This window comes from Pseudophryne corroboree, chromosome 6, assembly GCF_028390025.1.
Source record: "Pseudophryne corroboree isolate aPseCor3 chromosome 6, aPseCor3.hap2, whole genome shotgun sequence".
NCBI classification, from domain to species: Eukaryota; Metazoa; Chordata; class Amphibia; order Anura; family Myobatrachidae; genus Pseudophryne; species Pseudophryne corroboree.
Window position 1 is genome coordinate 292,595,946 of NC_086449.1, and position 16,737 is coordinate 292,612,682.

A 16,737-nucleotide genomic window follows, 5' to 3' on the forward strand; every position below is an offset into this window, starting at 1 on the left:
TGTGCAGCTTTTCTGGATCAAAGAAATAAACAAACTCTCCACAGAATTGGAATTGTCTACAGCACTTTTCCAGTTATTAGGTGTTAGGTGAGCGGAACTCTCTATGCAGCAGCTGTGTCTTGTCCTTTGTGACATAACCTCTGCGATAATGCTATAAAGCTGTCATGGGTCAGGATACTTCACAGACTTTTAGACTATAAAACACTGATCAAAATACAAATATAGAGACTGTAAGTCTAATTGACTTTCACTGAAGCCAGATCTAAGGCTATCCAGGCATAACTTCTCAATGAAAAAGAAACATCTGTGGAAACTTCCAGAATGCTTCAATCAACAAGAGTCCATTTATTCATTAATGAATTCACCGCTCCAACATTAAGGTCTCTTAACTTCAATACATCCTAATGATTAAAAGGAAGGCTGTATGAGAACAAGCTTAGTAAAGTAATAAAGTAATAACTATTTATTAATTGGCATCATAAATCCTCTAATTTTTGCATACATAATTTAATATCCACATATGAATGAATTATACACCAATAGAAGTCAGTGAAGGGAAAGAGGATGCATACTGATCTGTGGTGTTTAAATAAGGGTAACGCAGTGATGCTGTTACTGGCACCACACTCCCCCATCCTGCACCTGTACCACCCCTCTCCAAATCTCCCGGAGGGGGGCCAGAGGTAAATTGGCACGCATGCCTACACACATGATCGGTTGCACACATATCTGTAAAAGCTACCAGGACCACACACATAAACATGAAAAAAGTATCAAGGTAATTACCATCTCTCTGCATGATCTGCCACTCGCCAGCCGCCCAGTCTTTTCTAGATGCATAGAGTATTGTGTAACGGATGACAACAGAATCCAAGTTCTCAGGTGGTTTCCAGGAGACCAAAGCAGTATTTTCCTCAATCAGTGTCACCTTGATACCCACGGGTGGACTCGTGGGGGCTGCATGAGAACAATAATATTTAGGTACAATACATGTAGAGTACAGTTAGAAATGTCTGTGAGTTAAGATGAATGTTTTGAACAGCTGCAAGAGCTGTGTACTAAGCTATACTATTTTATATTAACACAGATGCATAAGTTTAAACCGCAGCCTCTAAACTGAGCAAACTTTGGGGGTAATTCCAAGTTGATCGGAGCAGGATTTTTTTTTAGCAATTGGGCAAAACCATGTGCACTGCAGGGGAGGCAGATATAACATGTGCAGAAAGAGTTAGATTTGGGTGGGTTATTTTGTTTCTGTGCAGGGTAAATACTGGCTGCTTTATTTTTACACTGCAAATTAGATTGCAGATTGAACACACCCCACCCAAATGTAACTCTCTCTGCACATGTTATATCTGCCTCCCCTGCAGTGTACATGGTTTTGCCCAATTGCTAACAAAAATCCTGCTGCGATCAACTTGGAATTACCCCCTTTGTACTGGCCATTAGGAAAACAATTCACTGAGCAGAAAGAATAGGACTGCTACAAATTTTACCTGAATTTGTGACTTATGACAGAACAGAAGGCAAAAAAGCATTTTCTACATTTAACATTGTAAATAAGTTAAACACATCAAGCTTACAATACATCATATTTACATGATCCACTTTCAGTTTTATGTACTGTACAAATGTGTGTTCTAGACTGGCACTCGCAATAACTGTCCTCATTCCATGCAGCAGTCTGTGTAGACACCGTTTTACAAGGCCTGTGGGACTGCCAGCATTCAATACACTATAAAAGTAGCATTCAATACACTATAAAAGTAAATGGCTTTCATAACTCCTACCTTCTCGAAGGGTGGAATGGTAAACCACAGGACTCCAGGGACTTGACAACTGGTCCACATGCAGCCTTACAGCAAACTCATACTTGGTATTTGCGTCAAGATCCTGAACTAAAATATGAGGCTCTGACCTGCAGGACACACAGGAAAGTACATGTCCTTATAACTGGTTATCACTCAGGAAATCATATTCCCAGTCTGTCTGGATTTATAGTTACACGGAATCACACTTAGAGTAATGTTCTGTTGAACTGTCAGTAAATGATTACATACATACACGTGCAGGCAATAAAAGATTCTGTAGGCTTGTCATTCAAACTATATATTGCACTTTACTGTTGCAGAAGCTTCAATCACACCTAACACAAATAGAATTTATGAAAGGTTGAACTTGGTGGATCTGTAGCTATTTTAAATTTACTATATAACATGTTTTAAAGGGCCACTAAGCTAAAGCCAACCACACATGCAGCTAGATGACTGTTTGAAGTAATCGCAGAACAACCACATAAGCGGGCAATTTGGCTGCACATATGTGGTCAAATTACACTGACTAGTTTTGCTCAAATGCCTCAAGAACTGCAGGATTGCATGTCCACTTACACCTGCATTTCTGAGTCAAGCAAAGCCAGCAATGTTGGGGTTGTCCCAATTTTCACCACACTTAAGGGCTAGATGCATAATCGCTTGGAGAGTGATAAAATGGAGAGAGAAAAAACACCAGCCAATCAGTTCCTAACTGCCATGTCACAGGCTGTTTGAAAAATGGCAGTTAGGAGCTGATTGGCTGGTACTTTTTTACTCTCCATTTTATCACTTTCTAAGCATGATGCATCTGGCAATCAGTTATGATGACCCTACACACTACAATACAATGTTGGAGCCAAGCCCAGGCAGCCAACAAGCACTGCAGAGAATATATGTGTAAGGTGCACCAGAGAGGGGATGGCTTGTGTAAGTAATGTTGGGGAAGATATATAGTGGGTAGATAGCTATATCATGTATACAAATACACATGCTGGTGGAGGAATGTGGCCTGGATCGCCACTTGCAGCCTTTGACAGTTCAACAAAACCTGCCCAATGGACAACCAGCTGAAATAATTGCCCACCTCTGCTTTAAATATTTTCCAGTTTTGTTGGGGAATCTATCTCATGACAATAGAAAGGTAACAAAATAACATAATACATGAATCACTTTATCCCCAAACCATCATCAAGTGAACAGTGCAGAACTTTACTTACGTTTGGAGATAGCTCACTAAGGAAGCATTCTGCAGGCCCACGGGATTGCAGCGCACGGTATAGTTTATCGCCTGTCCAGAGGAGAATGCAGGTCGCCCCCAGTGTAGGTAGATAGCAGAAGAGCTGTTTGCATTGGCATACAGATGGTGAGGAGGCGGAGGAGGGGGTATCATGTGATCAGGGACAGCTATTTGAATGCAGAAGTGAAGAATTATTCTTCTGTGTTACATTTACTGGAAGCTGCTAGAAAGTTATGGTAGTTTTTCTATTTCAACGCTTAAAAATAAATACCTCGTAAATTCACCTTGTGGCAGGATTTGAGTTTAAATATAAAAAATGTAAAAAAAATATTTATGTTACCCTTAGGAACAAATTATATTGCTATTGAAGGTTTCTTAATGTAAAAAATTGTGGCGTTATCTTATTGTATTATGGAAAAATAATGTATGGGCCAAATGGCTATGGGGTATATGCAATTAGCGGCGAATCGCGGCACATTATCGACGTTTTTTAATTCAACACAATTCGACCGTCCAATTTCGGCAAGTGGTTGCCGAAATTCACCATATTCAATGGAAAACGGAGTCGACAGTCCCGCGGGCGAAAAACGGCCGATTTGCCGTATTTTGCCGCGATTTTAAAAAACGGGGAAAAACGGGAAAAACCCGAAAAAAAATGGCGTGGGGTCCCCCCTCCAAAGCATAACCAGCCTCGGGCTCTTCGAGCTGGTCCTGGTTCTAAAAATCCGGGGGGGAAATTGGACAGGGGATCCCCCGTATTTTTAAAACCAGCACCGGGCTCTGCGCCTGGTGCTGGTGCAAAAAATACGGGGGACAAAAAGAGTAGGGGTCCCCCGTATTTTATACACCAGCATCGGGCTCCACTAGCTGGACAGATAATGCCACAGCCGGGGGTCACTTTTATACAGCGCCCTGCGGCCGTGGCATTAAATATCCAACTAGTCACCCCTGGCCGTGGTACCCTGGGGGAGTGGGGACCCCTTCAATCAAGGGGTCCCCCCCCCAGCCACCCAAGGGCCAGGGGTGAAGCCCGAGGCTGTCCCCCCCATCCAAGGGCTGCGGATGGGGGGCTGATAGCCTTGTCAAAATTGAAAGAATATTGTTTTTTCCAGTAGTACTACAAGTCCCAGCAAGCCTCCCCCGCAAGCTGGTACTTGGAGAACCACAAGTACCAGCATGCGGGAGAAAAACGGGCCCGCTGGTACCTGTAGTAGTACTACTGGGAAAAAAATACCCAAATAAAAACAGGAGACACACACCGTGACAAGTACAACTTTATTACACACTGCCGACACACACATACTTACCTATGTTGACACGCCGACTGCCACGTCTCGACTCCGACGATCCGGGGTACCTGTGTAAAAAAAAACACTCACCTGATCCAGTGTCCAGAGATAATCCACGTCCAGAGATAATCCACGTACTTGGCAACAAAAAAAAACACGAATACCCGACCACCGGACTGAAAGGGGTCCCATGTTGACACATGAGACCCCTTTCCACGAATGCCGGGACCCTATGTGACTGCTGTCACTGAGGTCCCTTCAGCCAATCAGGAAGTGCCACGTCGTAGCGCTCACCTGATTGGCTGTGCGCGTCTTAGCTCAGACAGCGCATCGCACAGCTCCCTCCATTACTTTCAATGGTGGGAACTTTGCCGTCAGCGGCGGGGTTACCCGCGGTCAGCCGCTGACCGCGGGTGACCCCACCACTAACCGCAAAGTTCCCACCATTGAATATAATGGAGAGGCTTTGCGATGCGCTGTCTGAGCTCAGACGCACACAGAGCCAATCAGCAGAGTGCAAGGACGTTGCACTCGCTGATTGGCTGAAGAGACACTTCAGTGACAGCTGTCACGGGGGTGTCTGCATTCGGGGAAAGGGGTCTCATGTGTCAACATGGGACTCCTTTCAGTCCGCTGGTCGGGTGTTCGTTTTGTTGTTTTGACAAGTACGTGGATTTATCTCTGGACCCTGGATCAGGTGAGTATAATTATCTTTTATTTTCAGGTACCCGTGGATTCTACTTGGAGAAGAGGACCGACTTCTTCGTGTCAACATAGATAAGTATGTGTGTGTCGGCAGTGTGTAATAAAGTTGTACTTGTCACGGTGTGTGTCTCCTGTTTTTATTTGGGTATTTTTTCTCCAGTAGTACTACAGGTACCAGCGGGCCCGTTTTTCTCCCGCATGCTGGTACTTGTGGTTCTCCAAGTACCAGCTTGCGGGGGAGGCTTGCTGGGACTTGTAGTACTACTGGAAAAAACAATATTCTTTCAATTTTGACAAGGCTATCAGCCCCCCATCCGCAGCCCTTGGATGGGGGGGACAGCCTCGGGCTTCACCCCTGGCCCTTGGGTGGCTGGGGGGGGACCCCTTGATTGAAGGGGTCCCCACTCCCCCAGGGTACCCCGGCCAGGGGTGACTAGTTGGATATTTAATGCCACGGCCGCAAGGCACTGTATAAAAGTGACCCCCGGCTGTGGCATTATCTGTCCAGCTAGTGGAGCCCGATGCTGGTGTATAAAATACGGGGGACCCCTACTCTTTTTGTCCCCCGTATTTTTTGCACCAGGCGCAGAGCCCGGTGCTGGTTTTAAAAATACGGGGGATCCCCTGTCAATTTCCCCCCCGCATTTTTAGAACCAGGACCAGCTCGAAGAGCCCGAGGCTGGTTATGCTTTGGAGGGGGGACCCCACGCCATTTTTTTTCTGAATTTTACCATTCTATCTAAAAAAAATATAAAAAAAAAATATTATTTTAAAAAATATATAAATAATACTTGTGCCTCCAAAAAAGACAAACCAAGTACCTAATCCCTTCTAATATAAATAGATATGCTATTATCAATAAAAAAAAAACACAAAAAAAAACATGTTTTAATTTTTTTTTAATAGTTTCACCCATTAAAGTGTGGCGGATTGAAAATGTCGAATTTACTGTCTAAAAGCACTGTTGTCGAATTTCCAAACTTCAATTGAATATACTTTGGTCGAATTGCAGCACTTGTATCATTGCAGAAAAGTCGAATTTGACAAAAGTCGAATTTCAAAAAGTCTAATTTTGAAAGTCCGTTTTTTTGACGGAAAGTACTGAATTGCATTGACGATTTTTTTTTTTTGGCGAAAAAGTCCAGAAATTCGACAATTTCGGGAATTCGACCGCAATTGCATATACCCCTATATGTTAATGCACCTTTGTCATCAGCGCAGGATCTTATATGTATATGTAATATATCACTTAAGCTGGGTACACACTGGCCATATACTGGCCGTTCAATTGAATTCAATTCAGTATTGGCGGGTGTGTGTCAGCGATATGTACAGTATGCGAATGACATAGTTCACAGACATATCGCTTCAGCTGTGCGGCACAGCCGATGGCAGTATATCTGCAGCTATATTGGTGCATCGTGCTGTGAGTACGGGCGGTCACATGCTGCAGAGGTCACTGGTGACTGACCCACCCAGTTCTGACATCAGGCATGACACACAGGTCTGATGATTCATATGTGTGTATGTACTTATCAATCGTCAGATAGATCGTCGGATTAGCCAGACAGCCGAGCCGTCACACTAGTGTGTACTCAGCATTACTGTATGTCCCCTTCCCAGGAATCCCTGCTCATATCCTCTCTCAGACCAAGTCTCTCAGTGGGATACGGTCATTAGGTCGACAAGACTAAGGTCGACCACTATTGGTCGACATGCTTATGTCGACATGGTCTCTATGTCGACGTGGTCATAAGGTCAGCATGGAAAAGGGTCGACATGAGTTTTTAACTTTTCTTTTTTCTTTTTCATTTTCTTAACTTTTTCATACTTTACGATCCACGTGGACTACGACTGGGAATAGTAACCTGTGCTAAGCGCAGCAGTAGCGGAGTGAGGCACCTTGCCTGAAGCATGGCGAGCGCAGTGAGTCATGCGAGGGGACACGGTGCACTAACTGGGGTTCTCTGTCACTTTACGAAGAAAACGACACCAAATAAAAGTACAAAAATCCATGTCGACCTTTTTCCATGTCGACCTAATGACCCATACCCCTCTCAGTGACCTCATTAGCATGCTGACACACCACAGCCTCACTTATTGAGTTAGCAGAGCTGCCAGTCATCATGTGACTCAGCACTGCCTGTTCACAACACAGGCAGCAGGCGGAAATCCCTACACCATCACCTATGAAGTGCTCTTCCTCCTACGCTCACGTTACAAGTATTAGGTTTAGAGAGGAGCAAGCAAGCTTGGGGGGTTGTAGAGGGATTTCCTCTGATTCAAGGGAAGGTGGAGAAACAGTGTGACCAGGGAATGATTGATGGTCCTGCCTTTGATAAATTCCTGTCTCAATATATACTATATTTGTGATATACATTATATACATACAATATTCAATGGTTTTGGAAACATTACATGCAATCAATTAACCAAAAATAGCAACTTTTTTTTTCCAGGATGCAATCCCTGACAATGTTCCTGCTCTGCTTATAAGTAAATGCTAATTGTGGCCTCTTTATGCTTAGTATGGTATTGTGTCTAGTACAAGCACCGCTGTCTATATTTATTGCATGAGCCTCTGCCACTTCAATTACTGTGTACCTCTCACCCAAACCCAATGCAGGGCCTAATTCAGACCTGATCGCAGCGGCAAATTTGTTATAATTTGGCCAAAACCATGTACACTGCAGGGGGGGAGAGGCAGATATAACATGTGCAGAGAGAGTTACATTTGGGTGGGGTGTGTTTAATCTGAAATCTAAATTACAGTGTAAAAATAATGCAGCCAGTATTTACCCCGCACAGAAACAATATAGCCCACCCAAAACTAACGCTCTCTGCAAATGTTATACAGGTATCTGCCCCACCTGCTGTGCACATGGGTGGTCATTCCGAGTTGTTCGCTCGGTAATTTTCTTCGCATCGCAGCGATTTTCCGCTAATTGCGCATGCGCAATGTTCGCACTGCGACTGCGCCAAGTAAATTTGCTATGAAGATTGGTATTTTACTCACGGCATTACGAGGTTTTTTCTTCGTTCTAGTGATCGTAATGTGATTGACAGGAATTGGGTGTTTCTGGGCGGAAACTGGACGTTTTATGGGTGTGTGTGAAAAAACGCTGCCGTTTCTGGGAAAAACGCGGGAGTGGCTGGAGAAACGGAGGAGTGTCTGGGCGAACGCTGGGAGTGTTTGTGACGTCAAACCAGGAACGACAAGCACTGAACTGATCGCAGTGGCAGAGTAAGTCTCGAGCTACTCAGAAACTGCACAGAGAAGTCTTTTCGCAATATTGCGAATCTTTCGTTCGCAATTTTGATAAGCTAAGATTCACTCCCAGTAGGCGGCGGCTTAGCGTGTGCAATGCTGCTAAAAGCAGCTTGCGAGCGAACAACTCGGAATGAGGGCCATGGTTTTGCCCAACTGCTAACAAATTTGCTGCTACGATCAGATCTGAATTACCCCCGCAGTCATTTTGTGTGCTGAGCCTTAATAGGATTGCCTTCTCCTTCAAATTGGCACACTCTACAAAATGGCAGCCTCCATGTTGGTGACGATGATTAAACTTTAAATTATCTTTCGCACATGATGTTTTTGGAGATGTTCCGAGTCACTTACAAACACAAATTGGTGTGCTGACTGTTTGGTCCGCTTGATAACCTTCATCCATATTGTTAAAAGCAAGCAACCTCACATGGTACTTTCTCCTGGGATCTGCAATAGAGACAAAACACAATGACTTATACATAAAAACACCCAAGCTATGTGGGGTTACATAACATCCATTTCACATCACTGCTCTGCACAGAGATCTTCGAGATACACTCTTGTTATTTATGTATTTCTATACACCATGTGGAGTAAACTACTATTCTTAGTGCACTTTCAGAATATTTATATGTAATTATATCTGTTGAAAGACATGCTCAAGGCAATACAGGATGAAGAAGACAGACATTTCCTTATTCATGTGTACTGATGGTAGGTCACAGCTGAAAACCCCTTTTTCTACTGACGGAAGTGTATAGTAGGATTAATAAGGCTGCTCTCTAAATTTCTATGGAGTGTCCATAATATACGCCTCTGGCAGCACTGTAAAGGAGGGAGAAAGCACGCTTTCATAACCTTTAGCTTCACATTAATCAACGTCACCTCTGTACATTTCACAATTGCCTGAGATATACCCTTCAACTTTAATCACCCTCTGGTTTATGTTCACCTTCCCCATAGTTTTACTGTATTGAGGTATAATCTTACACCTATGTATCCTACACCAACACTTTTATTTATTAACAGTTTTGTTTTATATCTTTCCATAATATTCTGCAGTGATTTCCTGATGGGAATAGACACTGTAAAAAACAAGAGAGGGCATTAACATAGACAAATAGATAAGGGACTGCTCACAAGTCTACAATCTTAAATATATTATCATACCTCCCAACTGTACCGAGTTTTGCCAAACAGTCACATTTTTTGGGCACTGACGCGCTGCCCCACCCGCAGGCCGCAGTGTCCTGTGATGGTGGTGGGTGGAGTACGGAGGATTCTGTCACTCACTGCCCCGCTTAGCAGAGCAGCGGTGAATAGATGCTGTGCGTATGCACACAGTGTCAATTGACGGGAGACAGAGGGGCTGGGGGCATGGCTAGCAGCTCAGAGCGCTGGGCATGCCCCTACCAGGGCCGGCTCCAGGCATGTTCGACTAGAGCGGCCGCGCGGGGCGCCACTCTTACAGGGCGCCGCACGCTGCGGCCGCCATATTCCTGCCTGGAGCCAGCCTCTGTGTGTCCCACTCCCGGCCGCTTGTGTGCGCTATGCAGCGCGCTGTGCGGCGCCGGCGTCTGACGTTGGACGCCGGCGCCGCGCAGCGTGCATAGCGTGCAGACAGTTTCGATCCTCCGTCCGCGGCCCGCCCGCGCCCACAGCAGTATTCCCTGCTCCCAGCAGCACCGCAGTGACAGGTAAGTTAAAATCTGTCTGGCACTGTGTGGGGCCGTTTATGTTTCTGGCACTGTGGGGGCATTATTTTTCTGGCACTGTGGGGGCATTATTTTTCTGGCACCGTGGGGGCATATCTGCACTGTGGGGGCATTATTTTTCTGGCACTGTGGGGGCATATCTGCACTGTGGGGGCATTATTTTTCTGGCACTGTGGGGGCATTATTTTTCTGGCACTGTGGGGGCATATCTGCACTGTGGGGGCATTATTTTTCTGGCACTGTGGGGGCATTATTTTTCTGGCACTGTGGGGGCATATCTGCACTGTGGGGGCATTATTTTTCTGGCACTGTGGGGGGCATATCTGCACTGTGGGGGCATTATTTTTCTGGCACTGTGGGGGCATATCTGCACTGTGGGGGCATTATTTTTCTGGCACTGTGGGGGCATTATTTTTCTGGCACTGTGGGGGCATTATTTTTCTGGCACTGTGGGGGCATATCTGCACTGTGGGGGCATTATTTTTCTGGCACTGTGGGGGCATTATTTTTCTGGCACTGTGGGGGCATATCTGCACTGTGGGGGCATTATTTTTCTGGCACTGTGGGGGCATATCTGCACTGTGGGGGCATTATTTTTCTGGCACTGTGGGGGCATATCTGCACTGTGGGGGCATTATTTTTCTGGCACTGTGGGGGCATATCTGCACTGTGGGGGCATTATTTTTCTGGTACTGTGGGGGCATATCTGCACTGTGGGGGCATTATGTTTCTGGCACAGTGGGGGCATTATGTTTCTGGCACTGTGGGGGCATATCTGCACTGTGGGGGCATTTATGTTTCTGGCACTGTGGGGGCATTTATGTTTCTGGCACTGGGGGCATTTATGTATCTGGCACTGTGGGGGCATATCTGCACTGTGGGGGCTTTTATGTTTTGTGGCACGGCGGGCATTTATTTATCTGGCACTGTGGGGGCATTTATGTTTTGTGGCACTGGGGGCATTTATGGATCTGGCACTTATGTATCTGGCACTGTGGGGTCATTGATGCATCTGGCACTGTGGGGGCACTTATGTATCTGGCATTGTGTGGTCATTTATGTATCTGGCATTGTGGGGGCATTTATGTATCTGGCACTGGGGGCATATCTGCACTGTGTGGCCATTTATGTATCTGGCACTGCTGGGGGGCATGTCACGTGTAGCTGGCACTGCTGGGGGTATGTCACGTGTAGCTGGCACTGCTGGGGGGCATGTCACGTGTAGCTGGCACTGCTGGGGGGCATATCATGTAGTGTATCTACTAGGCGTCTGTGGCTAGGCAATGTGTCTATCGTGCGCTGCCTGGCGCAAAGTGTCTATCGTGCGCTGCCTGGCGCAAAGTGTCTATCGTGCTCTGCCTGGCGCAAAGTGTCTAACGTGCTCTGCCTGGCGCAAAGTGTATAGGAGGTTCTACCTGGTGCAAAGTGTATTAGCTGCACTACTATGTGGTGTAATGCGAATTGCCACTATTCTGTGGTCATGCACCTTCCCCACGAAGCAACGCCCCTAAATTTTTGCTGCGCGCCTTCGGCGCGCACTGTCCCTGCTTCAGCATGTGGGTGGAGGAGCACCAAGCATTACAGTATGTACATCATTTTGCCCTCCTTACTTAAAAATGTGCCCTCCTTGTGATCAGCACCCTGCCCTAAAACGTGAACACTATCATGTGTAGCTGGCACTGCTGGGGGTCTATTGTGTGTAGCTGGCACTGCTGCGGGGCATGTCATGTGTAGCTGGCACTGCTGCGGGGCATGTCATGTGTTGCTGGCACTGCTGCGGGGCATGTCATGTGTAGCTGGCACTACACTGGAGACATTGTGTGTAAGGAACACTACTGTGGCTGTTCTGCATAAGGCTGCTAATTGTGTGCATAGAGGGGGTGTGAAAAAATATATTTATTTATAGTTTAATAATATGAAGTTACGAGGCCACACCCACTTTCCCAGGAGGCCACGCCCACTTTTCCCGAAGCGCGCGCGCCTTCGGCGCGCGCATAGGGGTTGGGGGGCGCTTTTACATTTTCTCGCTCAGGGTGCTAGTATGCCTGGAGCCGGCCCTGGCCCCTACAGTGACAAAAATGGGAGGGTGGCTCGTGATCGTGGTATTCCCTTAAAGCCACACCCCTTTTGCTGAGACCACAGCCCTTTTTGGACGCACACAGGAGTCCCTACTTTACTGCGGAGAATATAGGGAGGTATGTATTAATATATTTTATTTCTAAGTACCACAAGAGTTCTGTAGCTTCATAAAAGGGAAAATTCTATCTGGTTTTGCAGCAATATTTTTTTCTCGCTAGGTCTTGCTTATATACATTTGTGGAGTGTATCTTGAATGTTTTTGCATATTGCATGCCTCTCTCTTTGCAACTGAAGGGGTGTAGCTGGGAGTTCCACAAAGGCAAAATTCAATGTGTGTGTTAATAAAATTGCAGCCAGTATACCGTTTTCAGACAAATCTTTCACATCAAGGATAGGAGTGGTGTAAGTATGCCTTGATGATCATGATGACGACGACAGGTGTCAATCCAAATGCATAAGTAGGGTTGGTCTACTTGCAACAATTTGTAATACAGCCCATACATTTAAGCGGCAACTCCCCAAAGTGAAACTGATCCGCTGATCGGTAATACAATTTGACAATCGTCTGGCTCATATGACTGGTAATTTTTCAGAAGAAATGGCAAAATTAATTTTAATATCCCTGACTCACTGATTCTGATCATTTCTGGGTCAGAATTCACAAACAGAGATTGTCTAACATGTTGGATTTTGTCGATATCCCCTACCCAGGCATCTGTAGATAAGGGAATTGCCCCCAATTGATTGCTGATGTATGTAGGCTGACCTTATCCCTTTAACCTGGGACACTCATGAATTACACAGGTTCTGTGGCTACTTAAAACCAGGTGAAATGCAGGCATGTAGTCAGCCAGCTACAGAACATGTGTAATTCATGAGTGTCCCAGGTTAAAGGGATAATATGGTCAGCCTAATGTATGACTCTGCATATTGATGAATATGCAGTTCGTTCAGGGAGCAATATCGTCCGACTTGTGTTCAACTCTGCTGCAGCCCCTTTGCGTATCTTGAATGTGTTAAGGGCCCTACACACTGGCAGATAACACTGGGCGATATGAACGTTCTCATTCATTAATGAATCGTGCAGTGTGTAGGTACCAACGATGAACGATGCGCGGCCCCGTGCTTGTTCATTGTTGGTGCCCCGCTGCTTATGCATGCAGCCCAATATGGACGAGAGTGTCCATATTAGCATGCATTGCCATGGCGCCGGGTCAAGGGGTAAGTGAAGAAACTTCACTCCCGCCCCCCCCCATTCCCGCCGGGCCGTCTGTCTGCCATATCGGTGGTCGGGCAGCTCGGCGGCAGGTCGCCCAGTCTTTAGGGCCCTTTAGTTTTGCATTTCATATTATTTGTTATGTGTCCGTAAGTTTGTTACAAAATACAGCAAGTAGTTGTAGCAGTTTTCAGCACTGCAAATTTAGCTGTGAAAGAGAGAAATGACATATTAGCTTCTCATAGATTGAAAATAAATGGAGTATTGAACCCAGTTGTTTCATTGGAAATAGCTTATGCCAGGCTTGGGGCTCTTTGTCAGGTAAAATCAATCCTTATTTATGAGTTCCAGTTGACTGGTTCATCATTACCAGAGATTTAGTTATGGTACTTCTGAAATACAGAGATAGCGAGGGTCCTACTTATCTGAAGCCCCCCTGCCTACATACCAGTGATATAAGCTGTAAACGGTTCAGTGCTTGGTTTTCTGAACTGTGTTCTCAACAAGCAGCTCACTTCAAATTGAGGAGGAATTGAGCAGAATACCAAATGCCACACTTTTTTTAAACTATTCCCCTGGGTTGAGTAACAGTCACTCAGATCAGGATAGAGAAGGACAGCTATGATTAATGGCCCTCATTCCGAGTTGTTCGCTCGGTATTTTTCATCGCATCGCAGTGAAAATCCGCTTAGTACGCATGCGCAATGTTCGCACTGCGACTGCGCCAAGTAACTTTACTATGAAGAAAGTATTTTTACTCACGGCTTTTTCTTCGCTCCGGCGATCGTAATGTGATTGACAGGAAATGGGTGTTACTGGGCGGAAACACGGCGTTTCAGGGGCGTGTGGCTGAAAACGCTACCGTTTCCGGAAAAAACGCAGGAGTGGCCGGGGAAACGGTGGGAGTGCCTGGGCGAACGCTGGGTGTGTTTGTGACGTCAACCAGGAACGACAAGCACTGAAATGATCGCACAGGCAGAGTAAGTCTGAAGCTACTCTAAAACTGCTAAGTAGTTAGTAATCGCAATATTGCGAATACATCGGTCGCAATTTTAAGAAGCTAAGATTCACTCCCAGTAGGCGGCGGCTTAGCGTGTGTAACTCTGCTAAATTCGCCTTGCGACCGATCAACTCGGAATGAGGGCCAATATTACCAACTATACTGTTCAAAATGCCTCATTATCCTCTGAAGTATCGCTTGGATAAGACACATCGTTAGAACCCTGTATTACAGCTTTGTCAAACTATAACACGTAAAATGAAATAAAAACTACAACTGAACAATAAATCTTTTTCTGCTGCATTTTATATGGCTGATGTGCTCAGGAGTAAGTGCTGAAAATTTTTATTTATGCTTGCTTCTTATTTCTGCTAGCTTAACCTTTTTTCAGCACTACAGAAAGTCTATTACAAAGATGCCCCACTTTTTCTCCACAATAAGGATTCTTTGTTATAGGTCAACTCTCCCCCCATGGTGATAATAGATGTGAGCTGAAACCGAATCCTGCCATCTGCAGAACAATGATCCAAGGATTGGTAATCAAGTGGTATTTCTAGGTAGAGACAAGAACAAGCGACAGGACAGCGGTTCAGACGGCTGAAACCCCTCAGGCACCTTCCTACCACCAGATGTCACTGCACACCCACAGCTCAAAATAGAGTTTCACAGTCCAAAGGGAAAATCTCAATCACTCACTCACTAATGATAAGATTTTTATGATAACAAATGCAATGTAGCTAGTGTCAGTAATTATTAATAACACCATAAAAGCACTTAACCTTGCTGAAATAGGCATTTAATCACACCTCTGTGTGTCAATGAATATATAATGTTATGTTGACATAAATGTTGCTTAAAGAATTCATTAACAATGCTGTAAAGCCAATAAATCTTGCACAAGGTATGTAAACTGGAGTGGCAGCTCTTCCGGCAGAAACTTCATACACACCACAAAAACAGTATTTTTTTGTTCTACGGATCACTGTTGCTCCTATAGCTGGAGAAAACCAAGGCTATCCTATCTGTATTCTCATCCTTTGATTGTAGATTGAAAATAATTCTACATTCCTAATGTATGGAGCTTTTAAGAAGGCTGGAAAAGTAAACATTTGACATTGCTTCAGCACTATAAAAACCTACAATGCCTTGGGCTAAATTAGTGCAGGTTCATAAATAATTATATGCTGAATCCATAATTCATACTTTTTGCTTTACATCTCTCCCTACTTCTTGGGGGAAAAAATCATCAGGTTTTCCACTGAACAATCTAAAACGGAGTACATTTCCAAGCATTGTAATTAACTGCAGAGAGATTCTTCTCTGTATACGTTTATGTGATAACATGACAGAGGGGATAAAGAAGAGAGCCTGCTATGAAATGGATTGCTAATTTATCATCCTTCAATGACGCTTCTTCACCTTGTAATGTAGACCAAGCATTCATATGAACTTCTCAAGCTTTTATTTTGCCCAGAGCTCAAAAGGCATTGGGCATGTTGTACAGCCTTCCTTACAGCAGTTAACACAAATGAAACAGGGTCACTGATCTCACTTATGATATGCTGTGAATAAGCTAATGGAATGCACAATATAATGCTATACTTGCTCTTGTTCCTTTGCAGAATTACAATGTCATTGGATTAAAATATTGGCAGCCATAAAATACACCATCAGAGAACTGTGACCCTGTCTTGTGCAGAAATACTGTGAACAGTTCATTGGTCAAAGAGGGAGTGTTTTCCCACAAAGACTTATCATACATTGCTAAATTATAATTAAACCCTGGATACACAACCGTATGAGTCTTAAATAATACATAATTCCATGGGGGAACTTAAAAAGAAAGTGACGTACACATTCTATGTAATTGTTCAACTGAAAGAGAAGTTGAAGAGTTGAACTGAGGTGTGAAGGTTCAACGTATGGTGTGGCCAAATGTACACTTTTTACAAGCTCCTTTGTATTGTGAGGTTTTGTATACCCGACTGATCCATTGTTCTATGAAAGTCCGACTGGAAAGCTCATTGGTCCCGATTTCTAGGGTGACTGCACTGCCCTCAAGACCAACCTCTCAACACAATAAAGTCTGCATCATCATTCAGCCAAAGGGGCAGCGGTATGAACCAGTGTGACATTTAGGTCAAGACCTTTGCCATAAAATCTGGGGCTGACCAAAGTGTGCTTGGAGCAACTGACGTGCAGGAGAATTGATATAGGGGGAAGGGTGGGAAAACTAAAAGCACAGAAGAGAACTGCCAGCCCCAAAATGGAAATGATAACAAAACAGCTGTAACAGGGTTGAATCTGGGAAATTAGATTACACAGACGTCCAGAGCAAGAACAGACTTAAAATTGGAAGTATACATATTATTATCTCCCTGGTCTACACAGACCTGCTTGATAGATTCTAATTT

At 44.8% G+C, this 16,737-nt stretch overlaps 1 protein-coding gene across 1 annotated transcript in view; it reads right to left on the bottom strand.

Annotated features, from left to right (window-relative positions):
- PRTG (protogenin) overlaps positions 1-16,737 on the bottom strand; it is a 219,702-nt gene that overhangs the window by 52,438 nt on the left and 150,527 nt on the right. The window contains exons 12-15 of the mRNA XM_063926136.1: positions 8,665-8,760; positions 3,032-3,218; positions 1,791-1,918; positions 787-957 (exon numbers count right to left, since the gene is read on the bottom strand). Coding sequence (XP_063782206.1) covers positions 787-957; positions 1,791-1,918; positions 3,032-3,218; positions 8,665-8,760 — 582 coding nt within the window. The remainder of the gene's footprint in view (positions 1-786; positions 958-1,790; positions 1,919-3,031; positions 3,219-8,664; positions 8,761-16,737) is intronic.